This window comes from Excalfactoria chinensis, chromosome 13, assembly GCF_039878825.1.
Source record: "Excalfactoria chinensis isolate bCotChi1 chromosome 13, bCotChi1.hap2, whole genome shotgun sequence".
NCBI lineage: Eukaryota > Metazoa > Chordata > Aves > Galliformes > Phasianidae > Excalfactoria > Excalfactoria chinensis.
In genome coordinates, this window is record NC_092837.1 from 12,908,615 (window position 1) to 12,934,474 (window position 25,860).

The 25,860-nt window shown below is 41.6% G+C and overlaps 1 protein-coding gene across 3 annotated transcripts in view; it reads left to right on the forward strand.

Annotated features, from left to right (window-relative positions):
- Positions 1-25,860, forward strand: part of RNF145 (ring finger protein 145) — a 43,282-nt gene that overhangs the window by 1,954 nt on the left and 15,468 nt on the right. Inside the window, exons 1-4 of one of the 3 annotated variants that reach the window (XM_072348106.1) lie at positions 3,592-3,755; positions 11,492-11,705; positions 18,879-18,987; positions 24,456-24,547. In XM_072348106.1, the coding sequence (XP_072204207.1) occupies positions 11,522-11,705; positions 18,879-18,987; positions 24,456-24,547 (385 nt within the window). In that variant the 5' untranslated portion in view covers positions 3,592-3,755; positions 11,492-11,521. Of the gene's footprint in view, positions 1-3,591; positions 3,756-9,584; positions 9,605-11,491; positions 11,706-18,878; positions 18,988-24,455; positions 24,548-25,860 lie in introns of those variants that run through there. The other 2 variants (XM_072348108.1, XM_072348107.1) reach the window with 2 other exon arrangements.

The window sequence follows — 25,860 nt, forward strand, 5'->3', positions numbered from 1 at the left end:
TAATACAGTGAGTCTCTGTCTTGGCTTCATTATCAGTAAGGTGGAAGTTGGACCTATATTTGTATAGCTTCCTCACATGAGTTTTTTCCAAATTATTTACTTAGAGTTGGCACTGTGAGATGTTATAAATACTAGAGGTTTGTACCCATCTAATATGTGCTGCTCTGATTCCTGAATGTGACCATTATTCTTCTCCCACTATTCAGCCTAATTATTTTTATTTTATTTACTTAAATTCTTTGTATTCTAAATTAAGCCCCGCTGGCAAGGGATCTGGGGAGGGAACTGTGCTTCTTTTGTTCACTGAACAAAAGCTGATTCATCACTTTCCTTACATCACCTCCCATCTCTCTAGCTTCTCAACACAGAGATTGGTATGGCTTTCCCTTAGGTAAGTTGTAAATCGCAGCTGCTGTGTATTTGTTGGGAGTCAGCACTCCTCAGTGTTATGAAAGTGGTAAAAATGTATGTAATCATATGAGATGTCATTATCAGAGATACTGCAGAAGTGGTTTCCTGAAGAGAGTGAAATAAATATAAAACTGTGATACTGGGACAAGCTGAATTGCTAGAAAGCTGTGAAAAGCTGAGAGAATGGCAGGAAAAAATAAGAGTCAATATGAAGCTGAGAGATGGGGAGAGATTTAGGAAAAGGGTTATAGACAATGAAAAGGAGAAGTTCTGAGATGGGGTTAAGGAGTGAGATCAGCTGAATCAGGCAGATACATTTGCTATGTATGTGCTGGGACCCAGTAATTCTTCTGTTTCCTGTGACTAAGTATGTGCTTCTGCAAGAATTATAGTTAATTGTTTCTTTATTCAGTGAATGGGCTGAAATATCAAGAAGAGAACACCAGCTTTGGGGGCTGGCTGCCATCGATGTGTTAAGGTGTACATGCAAGGCACAAAATCGGGTTTAATGGCCAATCTTAATTTTCGTATGTAATTGTTGTGTGAGTACATCTCACAGTGCGACCTACTGCTTTCACATGTGTATGCATGAATATTTCATGAAACAATTTACTGCGAAAGAAGCTTCAAATAAAACTGCCCATTTTATTGTCTACCGCAGGCGTGCAGCATCCTGCCGTGTCAGCGCATTTTGCTGCTTTAGAGAATTCTTATGAGGGATTTTCTTTGTAAGCAGTTTGAGGTGCTGGCAGTTGTCCATCCACATGGACAAATCAAATTGCCACATTATCTGAACCCTGAGAAATGTCTTTTGAAAGCTTTAATGAGGTGTCACTGAAGTGGTCCTCTTTAGTCCCTCAGCTGCTGTTCGCTACAAGTTTGTAACCCAAATGCCTCTGCTCATAATGAGAGACAAACAGTCATGGAATTCAGAACTCGTTATCACTCAGTGTCAAATGTGGACAAGGCTTTACAATTACTGAGTGTTTTAAAGCAGAAGGTTGGGGTACTTGTTTGAAGACTCTCCTGATGAGACATCAGTAAGACCATGTACCTGCTCTCCCTATTAGAAAATCTGTTTTTGTGAAGCAACACATATTCAGAATTAAATGGTGAGGGATGTTGAAATGAAAGAAAGGGGCAATTGATTCCAATGTCTTCTTGCAAACTGAAGTGAGTTCTGTGGTGATTTACTACCATACTTTCATGATACTTATAACACTAAAACAATGGTAGACTTTCACTCCTCCTAGAAAAACCTGTTGCTTTATACAACTGTGAATATTTTTTTCTCCCTCTGTTACCTGCTGGGTGTTCTTTTTTTTTCTTTTCTTTTTGTTTCAGAAGCAGCACAGAAAACAGGCAGTAGAAATTTACAGATCTTGTACCATTGCCCCTGACTTCATTCAGCTCTGAATCGAAACCACAAAGAACAGAAGTGACTCTTTTTTTTTTCTCCCCCATGTACAGCAGGAGAATACAAGTGCTCCATAGAGATGAAGCTGAGATTCTTATGCCTTATATGACAGCTGGTGGTTTGTACTCCTTGTGATAAGATATGGTGTGGTGATACCAACAACTGTTAGTGAGTAGTAGCAGTAAAGCTGAGCCAGGCAGAATAATGGGATGGCTGGAGTCTGATGAAGCTGCTGGTTTCCGTTGTTCTCTGATAGCTTTCAACTAAAAGCTTAAAAAAACAAACAAACAAACAAGACCCTTATTTTTAAAACATCATTAAAATCTGAAGCTTGTGAAAACTTGTATCAATAAGCTGAGCTCCTCTGTGCTGCCCGAGCAAAGGCTTCTGTTTGGGGAACCTGTCAGTTGTGCTGTTTGGTCTCCTTTCTGCCGATGTCTGGGCTGACAAACTGTAGAGAAGTCAGGTGCAATGTTAACACCAGTTAGAGCCATCAGAGCGTATAGCAGCACCGAGCCCTGCCGCACCGCTGGCACAGGCCCCTTTGTATGCAGAGAGGGGTCACATTGCAAAGCATGATGTGGACAGACACCCTTATATTAGTATCTATTTTTCGTGGAGTGAAATACGTCGCGTTGAGGCTGAGCGCTTTTAATACATGTTGATGAATGCTTGGGTTCTCATTAGAGGTGGAAGGAAAAAAGCAATTACTGAGTTGGCTCACCCAGCCCTTGCGAATGACAGGATTTTCCAGTTCAGCTTATTCCCTCGTTCCTCACCACAGCAAAGTTTCTCATGTCTGAGACAGTGCGGCTTTGTGATTCTGTTTTTCAGGTATGAAGGTCAAAAGCGCAGCAGCTCTTGGGCCGCAGCCCTTCATTACCACTTTGGAGAGCGTGCTGGGGCCTGGCCATGCAATCTTTATGTGAACAGGAGATGTTGGGGTGCATCCAGAGGAGGGCTGTAAAAATGATGCACAGAATGGAACAGCTCTTCTAAGAGGACGGGCTGAGAGAGCTGCGGCACTTCAGCCTGGAGAAGGGAAGGCTCTGAGGTGACGCGATAGCAGCCTTCCAGTATCTGAAGGGGAGCTGCAGGAAAGAAGGGGACAGACTTCTTCAGCACGGTCTGTGGTGATAGAATGAGGAAACGGTTTCAAGCTCAAAGAGGGTAGATTTAGGTTAGATAGAGGGACAAGAGCTTTTACAGTGAGGGTGGTGAGGCACTGGCACAGGATGCCCAGTGATGTGGGTGATGCCCCATCCCTGGGGATTGTCAAGATGAGGCTATATAAGGCCTTGGGCAACCCGATGGAGCTGCGTTGTCCCCTGTGCATTGCAGGGCAGTTGGACTAGATGGCCCTCAGAGGACCGGAGGGTCCTCGTAACTAAGGATTGCGATTGTGTTTAAGGGATGATGGGTTGAGGGTGCAGGCAGGGAGCCGCCTCTACAACTGTCTGCTGCTGGAAAAGGACAGTGCGAAGTCCCGTGTTTTCGGGTTGAATCACAGCAGAGATGAGTACCGAACCTCCACCCGCTGGGTCTGACTCAATTTTAATATTTTCAGCTGTTAAAACCACCGAGATCCGCCCCACAACCTCTTTTTAAAGACCGAACGGCCGCAGCCACTCGCTACGCAGCGCCGCGGGACGACCCCGCTCGGTGCCGGGGCGGAGCTGCGAGACGTGCGCATGCGCGGTGCGGCGCGCGCGCGCAGGCAGCGGGGCCATGGCCGCCCGTGCGTGGGGCCGCGGGCCGTCGGCGCCCTGAGGCGGCGCGGCGCCGCCATGGTGCCTGGAGGAGCCGGTCTGTCGCCGCCGGGCGCCCAACCGCCACCGTCGCTGTGAAGCGCAGAGCTCTGCCGCGGGCCCGGGAAGCGACACCGGCACCGAGAGGAAGCGGCGACCACCACCCCCCTCCGGCCCAGGTGATTCTCTCATACTCGCACGGTCGGTGCTGTGCGTGAGGCCTGTGCGGGACAGGCGGGGCGCATCCGTGCGGGCCCACCCGGCCTGGCGGCTGCGGGGATGTTCGCGGCCGCCCCCGTCCGGCACCGGCCCCTCCGGCAGGAACGGGCCCGGCTGCCCCTCGCGCCGGCGTCGTTCGCGTTTCTATAAGGGTTAACTCTGCGGGGCTGCGCTCCTTTGTACCGCGTCGGACTTTTCCTCGGGCTCCCGGAGTCGGGATTGTGATGGGAACGGTCAGCGCCTCCCGGCTGTCCCGGGGCGCGGCCTGGGGAAGGTGGATAAAGGGAGCAAGGTATTTTTTGTTCGTGACGTGTAAGTGTCGGTAACCAAGAGAGAGCGCTGGGTGGGAGACATGGCAGGCAAAAAAAAATGCCTTTTGTTTTCCAGGGAGAATGGGGGATTTCGGTGAAGCGCCTGACTCACACGCATTACCCGTTTGTGATCTCATTCCAAATGCTGTGCTTTTGGTTTGTAGGTGTTGCTGTCTTTGTCTCCTGCGATTTTCAATACGGGAGTTGCTGTTAACTTTGCGTGCGCTGAGGCTGCGGGGTTACCCACTGTTGTATGTGTGTCGGGTTCTGTGAGTGTGCAGGGCACCCTCGGAATACTTGAGAGGGTCGGAGGGAAAATCTTTGTAATTACTCTCTGAGACTAAGTATAGGAACAGAATGGGAGCTATTAAGCTGTTGCAGCCTGTAATTTCAGTTTACTTGCAAATTTGGTTTATTTGTGCTGATTATTTTAAATAACCAACTAGCTGTGCAGGAGAAACTGTCATTTGCTGTTTCTAGATCATTTTCACATTAGTTTTAACAACGGTGGCAGTCAGCTTCAGTTTCTTACTCCTGATGCCACAAAAAAGTTCACTTTATTAATCCCTGAACTCATTAGGAAACAGGTTTTTTTTCTGACCACCATTATAGTTTCCCTATAATCATTGGAAAACTCAGTGACGTGAAACTACTGTTTGTCCAAAATGCAGCATTCATTCACCTGGTTTGCAGCAGTCCTGGGAGGAAGCCCTGACGTTAGAGCAGTCTGATCCTGCAGGGGATGTGGGCTGAACGCTGCATGTCTGGAGATGGGCTGGGGAATTCCTTCCTTGGGAGAGATGGAAAGAAAGGAGAGCCTCACTTGGGTCCTCCTGTGGAATCCACAGTGCAGATGCAGAGAGGCTCATCATGCCCAGAAGTCATAAAGGATGGGTGTGCCTTGGAAAGCTCTAAGCCTGCTTAGTGTTTCACATCGTGCTTCTTTTCTCTAAGCTATTTGCTATTCTCGGGTTGGTTTCCTTCTTTTCATGCAAACATGCAGAGACCTCCTGTTTCAGTTCACTTGAAGTCTTTTTTCATAGGTTGGCGATTTGTTCTCCTTCTGAATCAGTTTTCATTTCCAGATGCATCAGGGAATGTTTCAAGTGTTTACAAAGTGGACAGTTCACAACACTTGTGCTTTTTAAGCACATGCGTTCATGTCTGGCACTTCCAATGTGCTTCAGACATCCGTGTGTTGGTTTCTCTGTGTTTATTTTAAAGCATTTCCTTTCATTTCAGCGAAGCCTGATTGCTTTGTAATTAGCTGCATACTTGAAAGGAGCATTCAGAAGTGGATGCTTCACCTCATGGTGTTTTCCTGGAAAATTTTCTTGCTTGCACGCCTTGTGTTTAAAGAGAACTTGAGCTTTAAGGGGGACTTTCCTTTCACCATTCGTTGTCACACATGTCTGTTAACACAGGAAGCAGAGCTGCCTGTTCGACTAGCTTGGAACTGATGCTTCTTATTTACGGGACTCAAAGGTGCAACAACAGAAGTTTTATGATATTAACACAGGAAAATCTTGAAAGTATTTTCTGTTTTTACTTCTAATGAGTTGGTTGACTAGTTGTTAGCACTGCCAGCTTTAAGCATAGTCTACGTATGTATGCAGAGTGGCTCAAAGCTAGATGAACAGCTGTGGGGGATGGCTTGTATTTCATCCTGCCGCATAACAGCATGCTGGTACCATGTTTAGGCTGCAGTCTGTGGGGTTCGTGAGCTCTTCCTGCATGGCTGCTCTCCTGTGCACCAGCCCATGGTTGGCTGTCACAGGCTGCATCGTCCCAGTGCTCTTTGTGCAGGTCCCTGGGTGCTCTGTCCTCTGCAGAGGCGCTTTGGGACTGCAGCCCAGATTTCCTCAGAATATGCTGATACAAATGTGGTTAGGCAGGCATGTAGGTGTAGACTTGCAAATATGGCAGTGACGGCAAAAAATCTGCTGAATAACTAGTTAATGAACCAAACCTCAGACAGGCAAGGAACTGTAGAGTCAGAAAGGGCCTAAGAGCAGCTTGATTTCTGTTCATTCAATCTGTATAATTGTTTTTTTCCCCCTGAATATTTTACTTAAAGATATAATTGGTTGTGGTTTTAATGTAATGAAATAGATTGCTGTGCTTCAGATTCTGTACTCAACTGGGCAAACAGCATTCTGTGCTCTGAAAAACGAGCAGCCCTGGTTGCTGTGCCTGCATTTGAACTGATTAAATTCAAGCAGGGAGCTGATCCTATAGGAATCCACAGAAAGGTTTTCCTGCGTACCTGATGGGTTTGTTAACCCTTGTTAACACGTGTCAGTCCCTGAGTTCAGCTCCCTGGTCCTACCTGCTCATTATGAAAACTTGAAAGCACTGGATGTTTTACAGGCTGCCTATAAATAATACACTTGTTCTATAATTGACTGGAGCTGCTCATAGTGTATGAAAGTACTCTAGAAATAAATCTTTAAAGTAACTTTTAACTTCCCAGTGCTGAGACATATCCTCATTCCTGAATTGATTTTCTTATCCCTCATAACACATGCTAAAACTAATGGCAGTTGAAAATGTAGATTTCTTTCTCCTGTACAGTTAATTGTTTCTGGCTGATTTTGCCTTTGATATGAATGTGTGTTCCCATAAACGGATGAGGGGTTGAGGTACTGATTTACAGTATCAATTGTTTATCCTGAGATATATTATGTATTTGCTTGAAATGATCAACTTTGGTTGTCTCTGGTTATAAATGATAGGGTCTGGGGTGAGTAGGAATTCAGCAATTCATTTGTTTTCTAAATGGAAATAAGAATTCTGCAGTCCCATATAGTCAGCTGTATAGCAATCCATGCTGTTCAACTAGATGGGGGAAGAAATCATTTATGCTTGTTAACTTCTTACATACAACATTCTGTTTGCAAACAGGTATTCTCTTTAAACCTTTAAATTGAGTGCTAAGTACCAAGTGGTTATTATTTGGAATTACTAAACAGGTGAGTTACAAGAACTGTGTTTTACTGGAGCTGCTTACTGGATCCTAATGACAGCCTTACAGTGCAGACCGGGGTGTTTCGCTGCTTTGTTGGTACGCTCGGTATGCTCACTGTGTCTGGCCTTCTCAGCAGTAATGGTTGAGTGCTGTCCTTGTTAGCCAACACAGAAGTTGGCCTCGTTTAAGCTGTACAGGAGCAAGGCATCTTTTGCTTTCCTTGCTGCTGACTGCATGGGAAGGAGCTGTTCTGATGGATCACTGACTCACGTATTCTCCGGAGTTCTGTGGGTTTTTGTGTATGTTTTTTTTCTACAGACACACCGGGAAGTTCTTTGCTAAGTGTGTAGTCTGATAAACCTTTTCAGACTGTTCCTTCCCTTTCCTTCTCTTTGTTTTCTCTCTTCCAGATAGATGATATAAAGATAGAACTCTCTGAAGTACCTGATTCTTCTGTACTACAAAATCCTTTCATTTTATTTTCCTCAGGAACAGGACAAGCCCTTGGAAGGAAGGGTTCTGAGAAGTGACTGAGTATAACATGGGTCTAATTTTAGGGTTTTCTACTGTGACGCTGCATCTTCTGTAGTTCCAAGCTAAGACTCTTCCCCACTTCAAGGTCTGTGCAGCCATGTTTACCCTTAAGAAAGCTCAAAGCTTTTGTTGGTGACATCTTTAGCTTTAGTGATTTGAATTGGAAGCTAACTACAGATCAAAGTGTGATGGTTAGTAAGTGTATCCAGAATAACTGGAATGTTGCAGATGTGAAGAAAGCAAGTTGAAATTGTTACTTTTGGTTTCTGGTCAGATTTTCCAGTTGTCATAGGTTTTAGTCCTGCAGGAGGATGAGTACGTGGCTGGTTTGCATGTGTTACACTGAGTGTTGCAGGATCCAGTCTAGCACTGAAGTTCTGATCCCAGATGGAGTTACTGAATCTTTCTATGCTGGTTTTTGGTGGCTGTTAGTGGAAATATTGGCTGTTTTGGTGGAGATATTACAACAGTTCTTATAATAGCAGATATTCCAGAATATTTCTGTAAGTATGGAGAAACATTGTGTAATGCTTTCCTTAATGTGAGACGCTCTACTTGATTAATGTAACTTTGGACCTGCTTGGATAATGGATGCAGATTTTGTGTTTCCTCTTGTATTTTCATCAGTGAGTATTTTCTGCCTATGATGTGATGCTTAAATAGAAGTTAGTACATAAAGAAACATAGCATTTGTTCAAGCAGCATAAATCACACTTCCAGTTGACATGGTAAATTCTTGTGCTATGTCAAAGCCTCAAAAAGAAACTTCTATTAAAGGGAATAATGTGTGTTGTCTTTGAGGGATTTTTTTCTAAGCTCGCTGCTCATTTGTTTTGCCAGTGGAATCAGCACAGACCAATTTGTGATAGCTTTTAATTTGTTTTTTAATCAGGTTTTACTAATTTACCGTCATCTTTAAAACTAGCCTGGAATATCCTGTTGGCAAAACGTGCATGCCAGATGGAGGAGGGGTTTGTAGGTGCTGTGTTGTTGTGGAAATATTGCTTTCCAAACATTCAGCAGTGCTGATGGGAAATTTTTAAATGCTGTTTGTGGTCAAATAGCACAGCTGTGCACGCACTCACTTAGGAGGTGAAGTCTGAATTGCTTCCTAGGACCGTTCATTTTCTCATCCTCCTTTGGAACAGCAGGATGTTTGAAATCATGGGGAAAATATGCTGAGGAACAAACCAGTGGCTTCCCAATCCTATTAAGTCCATTTTTTGGCTGTGTTTAAGCATGACCTATGTTTTCTAATGTCTGAGCTTCCAGCAACTTGTCATCATCATTTATCTAAAGGTTTTAGAGGTTTAATTTTGTTTTTTATTGGTTCTCTTTTACACCAATCGAAACAATGCATTGCGAGAGCTCTGCGATGTAATGAGCTGAGCGCAGTGGACTTTGTTGCTCATCTGTGTTATGTTTTGTTAGAACTTGGCAGCAATTACAACTGAAGCTTTATTTAACACATCCACATTTCTAATGAAGTTCATTTTAAAGAGTTTCTTATTAGCACTGAATGCTGTCAGGCAGCAGCAGAATGCGCTGCAGTGTTCCAGTGGCTGCCTCTCATTGTATGTAGCCTATTGATTGCAGTGTAATGTGCTTCTCAAAGTTTCTCTTGCCTTTGTGTTCACTAACAGGGTTAGAATTGTTTGCTTCTTTAGGTAATAGAAATGCTGCTCTTTCTGGTTTTCTTACATTTTCAAGCACGTGTCTGTGGATTTGGAAGGCAGATGTTTCAGCTTAATTTGGATGTACAGAACCCCACTTAACTTTCAGTATTTGAAGAAGTCAGCAGAGTTCTGTATTTGGGGTAAATCAGGAAAGTGGGAGCTTCCTCCTTGTCCTGCAGGTTTGGTTATTGCAGTTGGCTGGAAGAGGTTTGGCTGTTGCAGGAGCGCAGCTGAGAGTCAGTGCTTGTTGGTGCTTCCCATGGCTGTGACAGTGAACACCTGAAGTCAGCTCCTGCCCCCAGGCCCCGATCCACTTGGAAGTGTGTCCTAGCAATAAGCAGGAGGCAGCTTGGCTTAATTAATTAATTAGTTGTAATTAATTTTGTGTATCTGGCAAACCCAAGGATTTTGGATGGAGGGGAAGACAGGATGCTCTGTATGTCTTCAAATGAGTTGGCTTTAAGCAGTGCGCCTATGGGCCGAAGCTTAGTTTGCAGCCTGAAGCCAAAACACTTTGTTCCCATCTGTGCTGGTCCTAGTTCAGTACTGTATATTTAACTTCTGCCTTTTATTATCACTAAATGCTAAACATGAGTATTCCTTAAGCTATCCGGGCAGTGGTTTTGGTTGTTGGTTCTGCAGGAGCTGTAGCTGTCTGTAAAGGAGCAGCTAAAACACTTTGACTTTCTGTGGAATGCTTGGTATGGGGGACGTGACACCACATTACCTGAGAAATGGGGCCGTGCGCTGAGTGATGGCAGCCCTGTAACCTGTGGTCTGCTGAGACAGAGCTCAGTTCTGATCTGCCCAGACTTGTTGGGCTGAATTAATGTTGTTATCATGTCTGTGTGGCTTCAGGTGTGTGTGAGTGGTTCCTGGTAGCATCTTGTCCATGGCAGCATGAACGAAGCTTCACATGATGGTTATGTATGAGTAGTAGGAAATATATTTGGTTTCTGTGTATGAGCAGGACTTCCTTTAGTGCCGAGCTTCCGTCTTGTGTTCTTAAAACTTGCACAATAAGCACTTGAAGAAAATCTTGCAAAACTTATGTTAAAAAGCACAGTTCCAAATGCACGTTTTTCTGTTTCTGTGTGTGTGTGTGTGTGTGTGTGTGTGTGTGTAGCTGGTGGCTCATATACCCAGCCTGGGGGGGCAGTGGTGGGCGAGGGGTTGAGACAGTACTTTGCTTTTAGGAGCAGCTGTTGGTCTCAGCTGAAAGCAGTGGACTGATGGGATGTGGAAAGTGATCCTTTTGCTCCTTAGAATGGTTCTGTTGGTGGTCAGCCTTTGAGATGCTAGTGTGGATCACTGTATGTGTATATATATGCATATATATATATATTTCTGTTTTGAAAGAGAAAGAAGGGTGAATTAAATAAAAAAAGGCAAAAAGAAAAGCCCTTCATTGTCCTGCATCGTCTGTCTTCTCTGACTGCAACCTCCACAACTCAATTACCTTCCAGTACTCTGGAGAGAGGATATAATCTTTTTTCTTTTTTCTTTTCTTTTTTTTTTTTTTAAATATGATTCCTTGCAGTAAATTACATTAGAATAAGTAGAATAGTTCTGTTCCTGGCCTTAATCTTCAAAATTGCCTCGAAGTCCATAAGTGTATAAAATCATAGAGGTCAATGAATGTCCTCAATAATTTTCCAACGATTAAACTGATTTTAAAAATCGTTTTAGTTTGCATTGAGGAAATGAATCTGAAAGGTTTTCAAAAGTTTTAGTCGGTGGTTATTTCGTTTGAGAGTCACGGATCTGTATGTAGAAATAGAATAACTCATTCGCAGGACTCTGTGACTTCTGTTGCTGTTTGCTTTTTAAAGTTTATCATGTTGGTGTTTATGTGGTACCTTGTGTAAATTGGAGACTTTGACTGGACGCTTGGGCTCTGAATTAGTGCAAATAAGAATAAAGGTTTATTTGGTGTACATTCTGACCATTTTTATTGTGTCAATAACCTGCCCCCCCCCCCCCCCCCCCAGCCCCTGTTTTACAATATCACTGTGGAAAACGTCCAGCGAATTGACTTATATATAGCAAAAATAGAAGCTGTCCTGCCTGGAATTGAATTTAAGTCAGTGGATTCATTTAGTCACTTGTGGCCATACAGGAAGCCCCATTCATATGTTCACAAAGCCTAATAGCTGTTTGTTCAGTGAGATTGATTTGATTACTCTTCTGTCTTGTGCTATTTACAGTCTGCTGCCAGTTCACTGAAAGGGAAGAGAATGGCTGCGAAAGAGAAGTTGGAGGCAGTATTAAATGTGGCCCTGAGGGTCCCAAGCATCATGCTGTTGGATGTCTTGTACAGATGGGATGTCAGCTCATTCTTCCAGCAGATCCAAAGAAGCAGCCTGCACAACAACCCTCTCTTCCAGTACAAGTACTTGGCCCTTAATATGCATTATGTGGGTAAGTGAATGTGTATTCAGGAGAAAACACTACTAGTAAATAACCATTTTTGCTTGCTTCAAAATTGTTAAGAAATGTATAATGGTATGGTAATATATTGATTACAACAAATTGCATGGAAATAAAAGTAATCAGCAGCACTGTAATTAATGTAAGGGGCTGTTTACATTAGCAGTAAAGAAATCCTGTCTAGGGTCTTCAGCTTTGTTATTTAGCCTTGATATGTAAATAGGGTAAAATTAATGCCTGGGAACAGTATTGATGCTTTGAGGGAACAGCACAGTGATGCTGGATGCATCTGACTAGTAAGAAAGCTGCAGTGAAATGCTGTGCAGACAAGAAGTGTTGTAACTTAAATCACTGGCACTAAGGAAGAGACTAGAGCAAAGGTTGCCTGCTTTGAGCTGTGACCAAGGCACCAGAAAGTTGGTATTTACTGCTGTGTGGATTTGGCTCCTCAGCCTACAACCTTATGACCTGTATATATGCTCTGAGTTGATTAGAGCATGTAACAAGTCCTGCATGGCAGATAAATGGACAAAATTACTAACATGGTTCAAGGAGCTGAGGTTTCAACCTTGCCCTGCAAGTCTAGCTGTGAAATGCTAGAAGTCTGCTTTCAGGAGATGAAAGGATTGCTGTTCTGGGACCTGCTCTCCAGGTGGGTATGTGATTCATCTAGTGAGTGCACATGGGGTTAATTAGGGATCGGATCAAGACTGTTAAGGTTGATAGCCAATGACAATCAGCATGAGTGCTGCCTAGCTTTGGGAGAAGTGGCTGCCGTATAATTATCCCATTCTGCACTGTTTCTTTCTTGTGGATGACCGAGAGGATAAAGATGTACTGGAATCAACTGAAGAAAACACCCTTTAGTTAAGTTGTTAGAGGTCTTTTTCATTTTTTTTTCTTTCTTTTGTTTTTATGTGGTTTGTCCAGTGTTTTAATCCTGACTGCAGAAGTGTGACTTTTTATTTTCAACCTATTAACTATCTTTTTGGGTGTTTACTTACTGTCATTCAAAACACCAGGCTTTCTTTGTTAAGGCTCCTTTCTACTTGGCCAGGGATACCAATGTGGCTGGGCTACATCAACTTTCATGTCTACACAATGTTCTCTGTAGATTTAATTGCATCAGCTTACATAATTTTAATTAAAATAACGTATCAGAATATATAAATTGAGTTTTTAAAATAAAGTACTTTCCTACCAGTTTGGGAAATGAAAGTTCTTTGAAGATATGTTGAGGGAAATTAACTGTTAGTATGTAATCTGAGCAGCAGTTTGCTGTGGATGTCTTTCAGCATGCTGATCTGTTTTGTAAAAAAAAATATTTCATGTTTGCTGTAAGCAAATACAGTATCGGCAAATGTGGCAGCAGCTTTGTAATATAAAGTGATTACTGAATTTCTTTTAAGATAAGGTACCATATCACAGAAGTGCTTGTAACAGCTTAAGAGATCAGCTATGCCTATCTCAGGTAGATGTTTAAGGAACAATTTGATAAGAGAGCTATATCAGGATTGGTAGATTTTACTCATTTTTAGAGTAAACATTTTCCCAGCACTAAGGATCCAGCTGGAGGTTACCAAGGCCATCCCTTTCACTCAGAGTTTTAAAGGCTGATTGTGTTTGGTCAGGTGAGGTGATATGTTATGGTGTGACTCACGTTTCAGATAGCAGTACTGAGAAAGCCATAAAAGCCTCTAGGATGCGATCTGCTCAGCTTTCCTCTTTCGTACCATTTCATGAAGCAGTAAGTTCAGCTGCATGTAATGTAACTATATAAATGTGTAAAGCATTGCAAATAGCAGAGGTAAATTTCTGATCAGAATTTTTGAAAGTGATCAGATTAATTTAGTATAAACAAAATTACTTTGCAGTTTTCCTCTATGCTGTATCTGTTGGTTAGCACCGTGGTTACTGTTCCAGTACTTTGAAAGGCTTCTGTGTGGCCTGCAGTAGTCTTCAACATGCACAGCATGTGATAAGTCTGCACACAGTGTGCTGCAGTATCAGTGGTGGTTCTAGTGGTCTGTTATCAAGTAGAGAGATCTGGAGGTGAGGAATAGGGGGAAACTTAGAAAGGGAACTAGCTTCTGTCCACAACTCTTTTAAAGGTATAATGTGGTTTCGTTAGCACTTCATTGAAATTGTTTTATGTAAGTTAAGTACCCTCTGAAGGATAAGAAGTGCTAGCTAAAATAGCTCTCTATTTCAAAATAGCTCTCTATTTCAAACTCCATACCTGGTGTAGGCTAGCACATTGCTAGTCAGACTTCAGTGCTGTTTTCTATGCCCTAGAGTAGCTCTGAGTGGAGAGTCACTTATGTTTCTCTGATACAGATGATGGAAGCAGATGAAACCATGTAACTTCTTCCTCTGAAGGGCAAAGTAATGCTGTTTTGTTCTAACTCGTAAATGCTCTGAAGTTAAATGGAAAGAGTCATGTACCTAACCTGTAATCAGTTAGACTTGGAACTAAATCACCATCATATGAAAGGCACAGGAGTATGCTAAATGCATACCATTTTCTTAACTAAGAATAAAAATAAGAGCAGTTTGCTATCTTTAGTTGTATTCTTTGTCATAACAACAATAATAAAATCTGGGAAACAAACTCAAAAAAACATTTTAAATACTTTGAATAAGTAGAGCGTGTGTCATCTTTCCCAACCCTGTTTATAATTGCAGTTTCTTGAAGTTTATGGTTAATACCTTAATTGTTTGGTCACATCACTGACCAGGTGTGAACTACTTGTTTGGAGTAAGGCCTTCAGCAAAGGGACCAGGGACAGGAGAAGCCTGAAGGTACTGCCATCCGATGGTAGCTGGTTGCTGTCTTTCTTGGTCTGCCCACTTTCTTTGAACTATTATGCATGGATTGGAAGGTCTTTTATTTGCATAGATTCTGGGTTTTTTTGTGGTGTCTTTTAAGAGGAGAGAGTTAAGAGCTGTGTTTTCAATTGCAGTATTGTTCAGTTGTTCAGGTTCTCCCTGGTTGTAATTCGTGCCAGAACTCTGACCAGTATGTGTGCTGTGTTACAGAAGGAGCCCATGAGTGATAGAGCAGTTCTAGAACCTGAAGTCCATTTTGTGTATTCTAACATAACTGCAAGTCTCTGTAAGGAACTCAATTCTTGGGTTATTTATATTTCAAACACCCAATCTGTTACATATTTAATAATTCAAGAAACATCTGTTAAAACTGATGACAGTACCCCAGTAATGAGTAAATTGTTTTGTTGCAATTATTTTCACTGAGATATGCAGATGCTTGTAATGATTTCAGATCTCTGTTTATACTTGCACTCTGCCATGACTGGGTAAATACTAATTTTCTTGTGCACAAGTAGGTTTAGATATGTGTTTTCTCAGAGTAGAATTAATTTTTCAAAGTATTTTCTGAAAGGCAAAAATACCACGTTGGCTCAATGTACAAAACTTCTTGGGGTGTGCAACATTTGTCTTCAGCAGCTCTGGGTGAATGGGAGAGTGAGGAAGCTGAGGATGTATAAGAGCTTTTCTTCTCTCCTGACTTAAAAATAAGTGGCTGTTGTGGCTCCTTCTGGACTTGAGCCAGTCTACCATGAGTTTGGTCACAGGAGTTTGGTAACTTCTGCATCATGTCTTACCAACCAGGGGTTCTAAAGAGTACTTTTTTAAAACTGTCTACTTTTGAAATAGACATTTTAGGTGTGTAGGCAGTTTATAAGATCTCTGTCTAAATAGTTCTGGTGTGAATGGTTATCCTGAGAATTAGACTCACTGGGGATAAAAGTGCAAGTTGTTATCCTGCTTCTACTACGTAAAGTACAGTCTTTCACAAGTTTGCCTGTGCTTGTTGCTTGTATGTTGTGGCCAGGTAATTTTCTGAGTAAACTGAAATGGGGTCAGGCAAGGGTTAGGCTAAAATGAAATGGCTGACTTGGTGGTGCTCTGATCCTGCACAGAGCCAGGACAGACAGAGTCTTGATGGTGTTGTGTGGCTCACAGGTTGCTGCTTTGCAGGGCATTGTAAGATGTGCCCTTTATCCTCAGTGGGCAACTGAGCAGGAAGATAGGTCCCTCCAAATTAATTTTCTGCTACAATTCAAGCTATTACTTTCTGACGCTCAAAGATTTGAATTCCTTCCCTTCCTTTGTAGTATCCAACATAAGCAGCTGCTTTTCTTCTGAGAGTGGCGTTTCCTTGACAAGCCTCTGCTGAAGCAGAATCCAAGAGATGGTTTGGTTTTATTAAGAAATGCTATGAACTCTTGAATTGGCTTTCATCTGCAGAGTTCTCATTTTTCAACTAACCCTGTAGGAAACTTAGATTAATAATGTGAAGTGGACACGAGGGATCTGTAATCATGCAAATGAGCACTAAAATGGTTCATAAAGAGGATGCGTTGTGCCTTTGATCATGCTCTGGAAACCTCCACTGTATGCAGCTTGCCAATAAAGCTCAGGCACCTGAGTGGAGAAGGGGGTAACACAGGGTGAAGGAAGCTGGGAAACACCTTGGTGGGAAGCAACCAGAGACTGCTGAACGGCAGTTTGTGAGCTGTGCTTACTGTAACAATGAGCATTGCACAGTGAGGGATTTTCATCTAGCTGAATCAACACATTGTAAATGAGGTCGTGAGCCAGTTGATGCCTGTGTTCTTGTCTAGAAATGTTAAACTTAGCTTTTCTGATGTTTGTTTGTTTTCTCCAGTGGTGTCTGAACCAGTCCCATCTTGCAGAAAAGGTGGTGGAAGCTCTCTGCTTCCTTTTGCTGCCAAATAGGTGCTCAGCAGTGGATCTGTGCTTTTCTAATTTGGGCCAAATCAGACACTGTTAACCCGTGCCAGATGTTACCCACCAGGATGACTGTTTCTGAAGTTGTAAATCCTTGAGATCCTTCCCCAAAAGAAATGTCTGTTTTCAGTAGTGTGCTCTCTTCAAGTGAAAACAATGTAATAATTTAGATGAGAAAGCTGCTGTGAGAAATTTCATTTCCTGGTCCTTTGTTTTGAAGTAGAATCTCATTTATGCCATATACTAATTACATCATTTGTCAAAGCAAAAAGAAAGGGAACAGAATAGTGCTGCTGGTATGTCTGAATTCGAGCTCATCTTCCTTCTGCAATGAGCCAGTTTGGTAATGAAGTATTTGCTTTCTTTTTTTGGCAGTGACATTGTAGATAAAAATGAGGTTGGTACCACTTTGGGAATAGGGCCTCTGCATTATTATAATGCATTATAAATATTGCATTATCAAGTGTGTCAAAATCTCTAGTGAGGTTATAAGATGGAGCTGTAAATGGGAGTGAAAAGAAACTACTTTAAGCGTCTATCACTCTCTCTTTCAAAATGTAACAGAGTAAATAAAGGCAATTTCAAAACAAGTATTTAAATTCTGGCTCAAACTCATGAGTGGGGCATTCATCTTTAGAGCTTCTTCCCTGTGCTGCCTGCAGGTCATCTGTGTGAAAGGTGCAGATGGGGCAGTAGCTTTCATATCTTCTGTTCTGTGATTAGATGTTTTTGCATCTCTCCAGTGCATCCCCCTGTGTTTGAGTTAGTGCTCGCAGAGAAGAATGAACTTCAGTCACTTTAAAATACTGCTGTGTAATGTGGCTCTGCTGCAGTTGCTGCCCCCTGAAAAGTCTTCCTTCTACATAAATTATCCCAGCACCTTTCAAGTTCATAACCAAGTGGCCTTTCATGTGACTGAATAAGGTAAAGAAGATGGCAGAGCTTAAATGCAGATACAGTAAACAAGTATTCTTGCACTATTTATAGAGTAGAAGAGACTGCATAACAAACTTCATTTAGTTCTCCTCCACCTGAAGGTGAGTCACAGGCTATGCTGAGTGAGAAAGTTTTGGGGAGGTTGGACTCAGGGCTGGAGTGAGGCATGGCTGTGCCAGACAGACTTGTCCCTACCAAAGCAAAGAAGGGAAGGTGGTGAACACAGCAAGGACTCAGTATTAAAAATGCCTGCAGTTGTTTTGAGAGCTGGTTTTGCTTTGAGCATCCTGATGGCTTTTCTAGGAGTGTGCTGCAAGTCACCTTGAAGTCCTGAGTATTGGTGGAGTTTGGGGGCTGCTTATTGCAGGTGGGACCTGCTAAGTAGCTTTGAAATACTTCTACATAGATACTTTGACATTGTATCTTTATCAAGTGTAGGAATATATTGTGTTACAGTAGCTGTCTCACCTTTGAGAGCTTAATCTGGACTTCAGTTGACCTTCGGAAAGAGAATGAGTTTGCTGCATTGTGTTGGAGAGCTCAGGGATAGAGATTAGTACCGGCACCACACTATGGGTCTTTGACCTCCCGAGTGGCTGGGAAAGTGAAGAGGATGGGCAAACACTGCCCATTTGTGGAGTGCACTTTGAGGTATTGCGTTAATAAAATATCCTAATGGGAGCAGTTAGGAAAAGAAAGATCTATGTTCTTTTGGTCGTGAAAGCTGCTGAGCAGCCAGGCTGTGGTTTTGGAAGCTGGAGCTTTACCTGCATTCAATCTTTCCCCACAGTTTTACTGAATACCAACAGGCAGTGAAGTAACAGCTGCTGTCAGTGCCCACAAATGCTCAGTTGTGCCATCACCTTGTTTCACAGAGCTCTGGTGCCTTCAATGTGCTTTAATGTTACTAGAATGGAGAAGAGCCTGTCTGTCTACCTCTGTTGTGGGCATGCACAGTTTCTTAATACCAGGAAGATACAGTAGAAGAATTAAAACATGTAATGATAATCAGCGTGAATGAGTGCTCTGTATGTTCTTTGCTTAAAGGACATTTGACATCTCATGATTTAGTTTGTTGGATGGATAGATTTCTTTTTCTGTTACACTGAAAGTTGTTTTCATTTGAAAGAGGGACATCTAAGCCTTTTCCTGTTGTTACATTAGTTTTGATAGCATCTTGCTAAAATACTGTGGGATCAAGTCCATCCTTTGCTGTCTGGATGTAATGCTGTAGAAACTGGTGGAGCCATCTCTGCTTTTGGGGGGCAGAAGTAAGCAGTTTTAGTGTGCTGTGTTTTGATGAGAGGAAAGTAAAAATGCATGAGTTTTGTGACCAATTGGAAGCAAAGATAATTGAAGACATCTGGATAACTTGAGTACTAGGTCATATTTTAAGAAATATGGGGTTAGGTAGTATTTTTGTGAAATCTCAAACTCTGCTTTCTGTTACAGGTTACATCTTAAGTGTTGTACTCCTAACTTTACCAAGGCAACACCTTGTTCAGCTTTACCTGTACTTTCTGACTGCACTGCTGCTGTATGCTGGGCACCAAATTTCCAGGTAGGAATAAGGGGGTTAATTTTATTAGCTTCATTTGTGAGTTAAGAGTATAAACTGATACTTTGTTAATAGCTTCTGCAAATTGGGGAAGGTCTGGTTTTCTGGAGGCTTTTTCTTGTGCCAGATAACTGAATGTATCATGCTGTTGTTTATCTTAAGAAGCCAATGGAATTAAATGTGCTGTCAACTTGTTCTGGTGAATTTGTGTTGACTTAAGAGGAGTTTTTAGCTGCTTTTCTGCAGAGTATAATGTTCATTAATCTGAGGAAAGAAAACACTGCAGGACTAAATATGACCTGTGATGTAGTAACCCATTACTCAGTGGCTTAATTAACGTGCTTTCAACACTGAGGCATCTTACCAAGTGAACAGAGTGTTACCTTCAAACTCCTGGCACATGCAAGAAGAGAGAAAGTAGTGATATGGAGGATAGTAAAAGTGAAGTAGTTGTGGAATTTATTCTTAAATTCATTTTTGTGTAATATATTTCACAGTGAAAGCAAAAAGAAAGGTTTTTGGATCTGAAACACAAAGATATAGGCTGGACAACTCTGAGAAAGGCAGGACAAAGTAGATCATCTTCATTTGTTTGGCCAGAGTTAAATCTGTTGAAAGCCAATGTAAACTTTTCTACTGACAAGATGTTAAATTGGAACCAAAGAGAGCGCCCTCACATTAATGTCTTTTTTTTAAGCCTGATTTATTTTGGTTCCTGCTGATGGGAAACATTAAAAAATGTGTTTTTGATTGATTTAAGTGAAGTAATAGGTTTGTTATTTCTGCATCAAAATTGTGCTAAAACATTTGCTGGAATGTTTGAGTGCGCTGCAGCTCAGGGGAAGTGTTCATGAAGGTTTTGTAGTAACTTGGTGTGCAACTCTTGTAGTTGTCAGAGTTTCAGTTAATAATTTCCTGAACTGATGAGGGTGCAAGAGAGAAATTAAGCCTCATATTCACTGGGTAGGAAGGAAAGAGGATGTTTTTATCGTCCTCAGTTTTTACAGATAAAGTCTGTGGGTGTTTCTCATAGAGTTAAGGGCTCACTTGTTAGAAAAAGCAACCTAAACATTATTTATTGTATTTGTATTGAAGTGAGAATACAACTGGTACCAGAAACCCATCAGATACAGGGCTTTGGTCCAGAACATTTAGAGCTAGAGATACTTATGCCACTCTTGATCTTTGAGTCTTTCAAAGAGAGGTGGTATGGATTTTGGTTGATAAATACAGTGCTATCCTTTAATGTGGTTTTTGTAGTTGTTTTTTTCCATAGTGTGAATTGTAAGTGGTACTGTGTGTTGAGATTTGGGATTTAAAGGCTTCGTTGAAATATGTTGGATAACTATTGCTTGGTCTGTTTGGTACATTAGTACTGAGCTTTCTGTATTTGATGCTTCTGGAGCGTATTAGTGAAGACTTTAATTAAATCTTTCATCAACTGGCACAAAAATACTTAATTAAAAGATGTCTGAGATTCAAATAGTCCAGCACTATTCCCTAGATACTTAAAAAAGCAAGTGTAGCTAGTGCTTCTGAGTAAGCTTATCCGTTCCCTAGATATAAGACAGCCTGGTTTGAAAAGAGGCACTGCTCAAGGGGAGCTCTGCAATGGGGAATGCAACCTGAATTAGGTTTTCCAAAGAATTTCTGAATCCATTTAGTTTTCATAATGAAACTAGTATAGTGTAACAGCACTCTTGTTTTTGGAGCTAGACCTCTTAATAATGATGCTATCCAATTATAACTGATGTTTCTATTCAGCAGACTGATCGTAGTGAGACGTACAGTTATCATGTGTGCAGACTCTTCCTGATTTTTTTTTTGCTAATAAATGTGCTCAGTGTGTGCTGCTTGCACACATTAGCAGTTGGGAGGCTATTTAAAACAGATGAAGAGATTCCATCTTGAGGCGAGGCCAGTTTGGTTAATGCAGATTTTAGAACAAGACCAGAATCAGCTGGCATTTGTGACTCTGCAGCGTCCTGGAAATTCTGAGCTGCTGAAAGACTGCAGCCTTCAGTGCTGTTTTTCCAGCCCAGAAATAGCTTGTGGTTCAGCTGCAAGTCTAGGAATAAGATCTGAATGGTATAGTTAAGCTCTGATTCAGACTTTGGATCTTTGTGACCTTGACAAGACACTTCTTAGCATTTGCTTCCTCAGCTGTAAAACTAGGAATTACCTTAATGTGTAAGGATTGATTAGCAAGTGTTTGTGAGCGCTTGGAGAGTCTGTGGTGGCACTGCATTTATGCATCACATGTTGGGCTGGGTAGAGATAATTCACCATCTGTTTAAGAAAAAGAAGTCAGCTTTAAAAAACAGCCCTGCCAGTCTTGACATAGAAAACATACTTTTATGTGTAGCTGCGTGAATGTCTTGCTTGAAAGGATCACATTTTCCCCTCTCCACCCCCCAATTTCAACAATAAAACCAAGTAAAAGAAATGAGGCAATTGGAAAATGATGTATGCTATAAAATGGAATATACATTATATTAATTATCATTGCATTCCAGATGTTGAACCTGGCAGAGCTTGGAGAAGATTTGGGATGAAGGTAGTTGGGAGGGGGAAAGAAGGAGGAAAAGGGAGGGAGCAAGAGATTGAATTCTGTCTTACGTGTATTCTTAAAACATTTTTAATTTTCAGGGTATCTGTACACATTTAGAACCTTAACTATGTTAAGATTAATCAGTCAAAGTGTCAGCAATATGACCCAATTAGGTAAAATAACAGCTCTGTCTTGTGCTTGTCAATTACAAAGCATATTTTTAATAACAGAAGACCTTTCTTGGCTTTCGGTTACAGTTAACAATTGTATTGCATCTCTTCACCTTTATAGAGCAATGTTAATCACGACAGACCATGTAACAGTCCAGCAGTTTGATGAAATGAGGCTAGGAATACATGTACTGAATGAAGAACGGTCAATTTGATCTAAGCTTTATTCTTACATGCTAATTTTCTACAACAATAACACAGTTTCAGCCATTGTATTAACATTTTCTTACACTGCTGGAGTAAAATGAACAATTCTCAGATGTACATAAAAGCGGCAGCTTAATGCAGCTTTAATTGTTCAAAGTCAAGTGCAGGCTCTTGTTCTTCTCAACATCTTGTGTAGCAGTGCAGCTGTTCCAGGCATCTTTTGATTGGTGTCTGTGCCAAAAGATCCCATGTTTGTACTTGTGGGAAGAGAATGATTTCTTATTCAGACACAGTCTATAAATGCTGTTTAAAAAATAAAAAATAGGGGACCTTAAAACACTGCTTCTCAGAGCTGGTAGGTGTGCAAATCTAAATTAAAGAGAGGTACTTAAAGAATGAAGCCAAGTATGACACCTCTGTGCGAATGACTGAATCAGCCAAGGGCAAGAAATATAGCTTGAAAGGATTTGGGTCATCTCCAGGCATGTTCCTGCTATAAAAGAGATGACTGTAAGTGCAGCTTTGTTGGTGTCTTAGCTAAGTTGTGTAAGGTTTTCTTGCTACCGTTGGTGTTCTGGATGATTTTGTAACCTGTTTTCCAGCAGATGCAGAAGAAGTTAGATGTCTTCATTGCTTTCCTTCCAGCAGTTTAGAAATAACCATCGTTTTCACCTTCAATTTCAGGATGGAGCATAATATTGCTAATAGAAAAAGCCACCTTCAGCATGTTGCAAATGTGTATGGAATCTGTGGTGGTGTTTTTTCACTCCATTTGTAACTGATAGGTTATCCTGCTCGTTTTGCAAGTGCTGAGAGAAAGTGCTTTCTGAAGATGGAAATAAAAAAAAAAACAAACCCAACTTTGTCCCAGGAATTTCATCTGTGTGGATGCTTGAAGACTAAAAACCAACCAACCAAACCCTTGCACTGGCTTGATAACAAAGGGGAATGTTTTACCTAGGATGAACTGTCAGCTGCCCTTTCCATCCCCATGTTTTTGATTGTATTGTAGGTTACAGTCTAAAGAGCCCATACCTGCATACCTTGCATGCACTGTGACACTTGAAAAGCTGCACTGAGTAGGCAGCACTGTCAACTATGAAGAAGGGGCTTTGAAGTGTTTGTTTAAGTACCTTGAAATCTATGTCTCAAATTCCAGGGACTTTTTGTAATTGGGTGTGTGAATACCTTAGTTTGGAGTGGTGAAGTGATGCTAGAAAAAGAGTATTTTTTCATATTTCTGGAGAGAAGTGAGTTCTTCTAGTAGTGTTCCTTTGCATATTTTTTCTGCCCTGAAATATAAAGAGCAATTCTTAAATTGGTTGTGATTTCCAGCCTTTCTTGCTCTGCTTTGTCTGCATCTGTTCCCAATGAGCGTGGCTTGCCTCACTGATCTAAAGGACTATGCCGTAAGTGAAGTGCCACCCCTCGAGTAAATACCCTGCTGGTTCTATGTGGGGTTGGATTGAGGGCATCTGCCCAGCATTCCTGAGGCTGCAGCCCCAGTGACTGGTTGGGGTTGGCAGAGGCTGTGGGGCCTCAGAATTTGGTGGTGTGTAACAAAGGTGCAGCAGCAGCCATGTGGGGAGTGCAGAAGAGAGAGCTGGAGCTCTGGATGCAAAGGGTCACGAGTATCGCCTGCTGTCTCATGGCAGGGGATTAACGAGCCACTGGAGAATTACTGCCGTGCTGTTCCAGGATTATCTTCAGAAAGTGCAAAGTGTTTGCTCTTCATATGAAGATCATATTTGATTTACTTTGCTGTTACGTAGGTTAGCCCACTTATATTGGAGCCAATGGATGATTGCCAACAGCAGGAAAAATGCCTGCTCTCTACAGGATTCTTATTTCATTCTTTGATTGCCTGAGCTCATCCTCTACCCCACCTTATCTCAGAGAGGTTACAAATGTTCTGTCTGGTTCTCATATTATCTTACTGTATCTTCAATAGTGCTCCATCAGTTTGAGGGTATCCCATTGGTCCCCCTGAGCTCTCCAGAGTGCAGCTCGGTTTTTAAACCCTGTTGGTTAAAGGGATTATGAGGCAGCCCTGTCCCTGACTCTTCCACGGCTGTCACTGTTCCTTCATAGCTGGTTTTGAATTCAGCGCAAAGAGATTATTTGATGCAAAACCTTTTGTTCCTTTAATTGGAGGACCTTTCCACATGATTCTAGTGGAGGACAAAATCCACATGTAATTAGGAAAAAGAACACTTAATAAGGAAACTTAAAAATGAAATGATGCTTGAGAGACTTCGTCAATAAGCAGTTTCAGGCCATGCTGAAGAGCAGCTTGGGTATCCCAGAGGACTTCTATGGCTGTGACAGTGAGTCTAATTACAGATAATATGCCTGTTGCTGAAGTCATGCTCCAGTTATATCCTTCAGTCAGTGGGGCTGCTGTAACAGCCATGCTAATATTGCTTTTTGAAATGTACTTAATTGTAACGTACACTGAAGCTGAATGTGTGTGAATGAGTAAATTGCATCTTGTCCAATCAGAAGGATCTTAATACGTACTTTGTGGTTTTATTTTTTTTTAGGGATTACGTGAGAAGTGAATTGGAATCAGGATATGAAGGGCCAATGTATGTGGAGCCTCTCTCAATGAATCGTTTCATGACTGCCTTAGTAGGTGAGTGACTTCAATATTTGTGATGCAGGAGAGAGTTCTGACTAATTCTCTTCATTGAAACCTAGGCATGTTTTGCCTCTTGTTTTCAAATTTCTTTATCACTTTAAGTAGCTGTGATCCTCGTTAATACACAGGGGGTGTGGAGTTCTGTGTGTGTCCTACCTGACTCTCCAGATTCCACTGCATTACCAATACTCCCTTATTTACAGCATTGAAGTATTTTCTAGATCTCCTTGGGGATTTTAAAAATTTAATGGTAGATTTAGATGCTTGAGATTCATAAGGGTATCTTAATCTATCACACTGTTGTAAAGATGCACTGTGTTGCAGTTCATGCTTATTTCAGTTCCACGGGTCATAAACAAAATGTGTGTTATAATTTGTTGGAGTAGGACGAGTGGTGGGTATGTTCTTGTAGAAGCACTTTAAATTCATGCCTGGGACTTTGGGTGAAAACTTCATGATAAGCTGTTCTTACAGGAGGTGATTTATCATAGTAGGCAGCATAGGAGGTATTCTTGAAAGAAAGCTTTTGAGTTTTGTCTCTGTATCCCTGTCTACCTGTGAAAACATCAAAGCATGAGGAACAGAGGGAGAGAGATTCAAGGATCTCATGTGTGCAGTTCACTTCAGTTTGTAGAGGCTGGTCACTTACTGACAGCATATAGTTTCTCTCTAAAAATAGTATTAAGTTATTTAGTGCTTTTGTGTTTACCACTTCTAGAATTGTGCTTCTTAAACGTAGCATTCTGTCTCCAAGTTCTTTTCAGACTCGCAGTCTGATTCAGAACGATTGGATTGTCTTGGATGGAAAGTACCCTAGGAATTCCAGTAGTAACGTTTGTAACGCTTTTGTCTTTGAAGTGGTTGAGCGAGCATTTATTCTGTATTGGCTTTATAGATGAGCATTATCATACTGCTACAAATAAGGAAAAAGAAGAAGTGAAATAGATTCGTGGATGTGTGCCTGAAACTACAGGCAGCCTTTTTATTTTCCAGCCTAGTTCCAGGGATATTTCTAATTAAAGCATTAAGGAGTAGCAACACAAAACTACATTTAGATTATTGTATTAGTGGCGGACATGACTCCTTTTCCTAAAAAAATCTCAAAGAAATCGTGAAGAAATGGGCTTTTTACACTCCTTCTTGCCCTTCCCTCCCAAATGAACTTTGGAAGAGAATAAAGTCAGCATTAAGGATGCTGTTCCATACCATATGCTCTGCTGAGAGGATATTGGAATACACATGAGCCATGTGTATTTTAGATATAAGCCAAAGACAAACTCGGAAGAGAAATCTTCCCTAATTCCTTT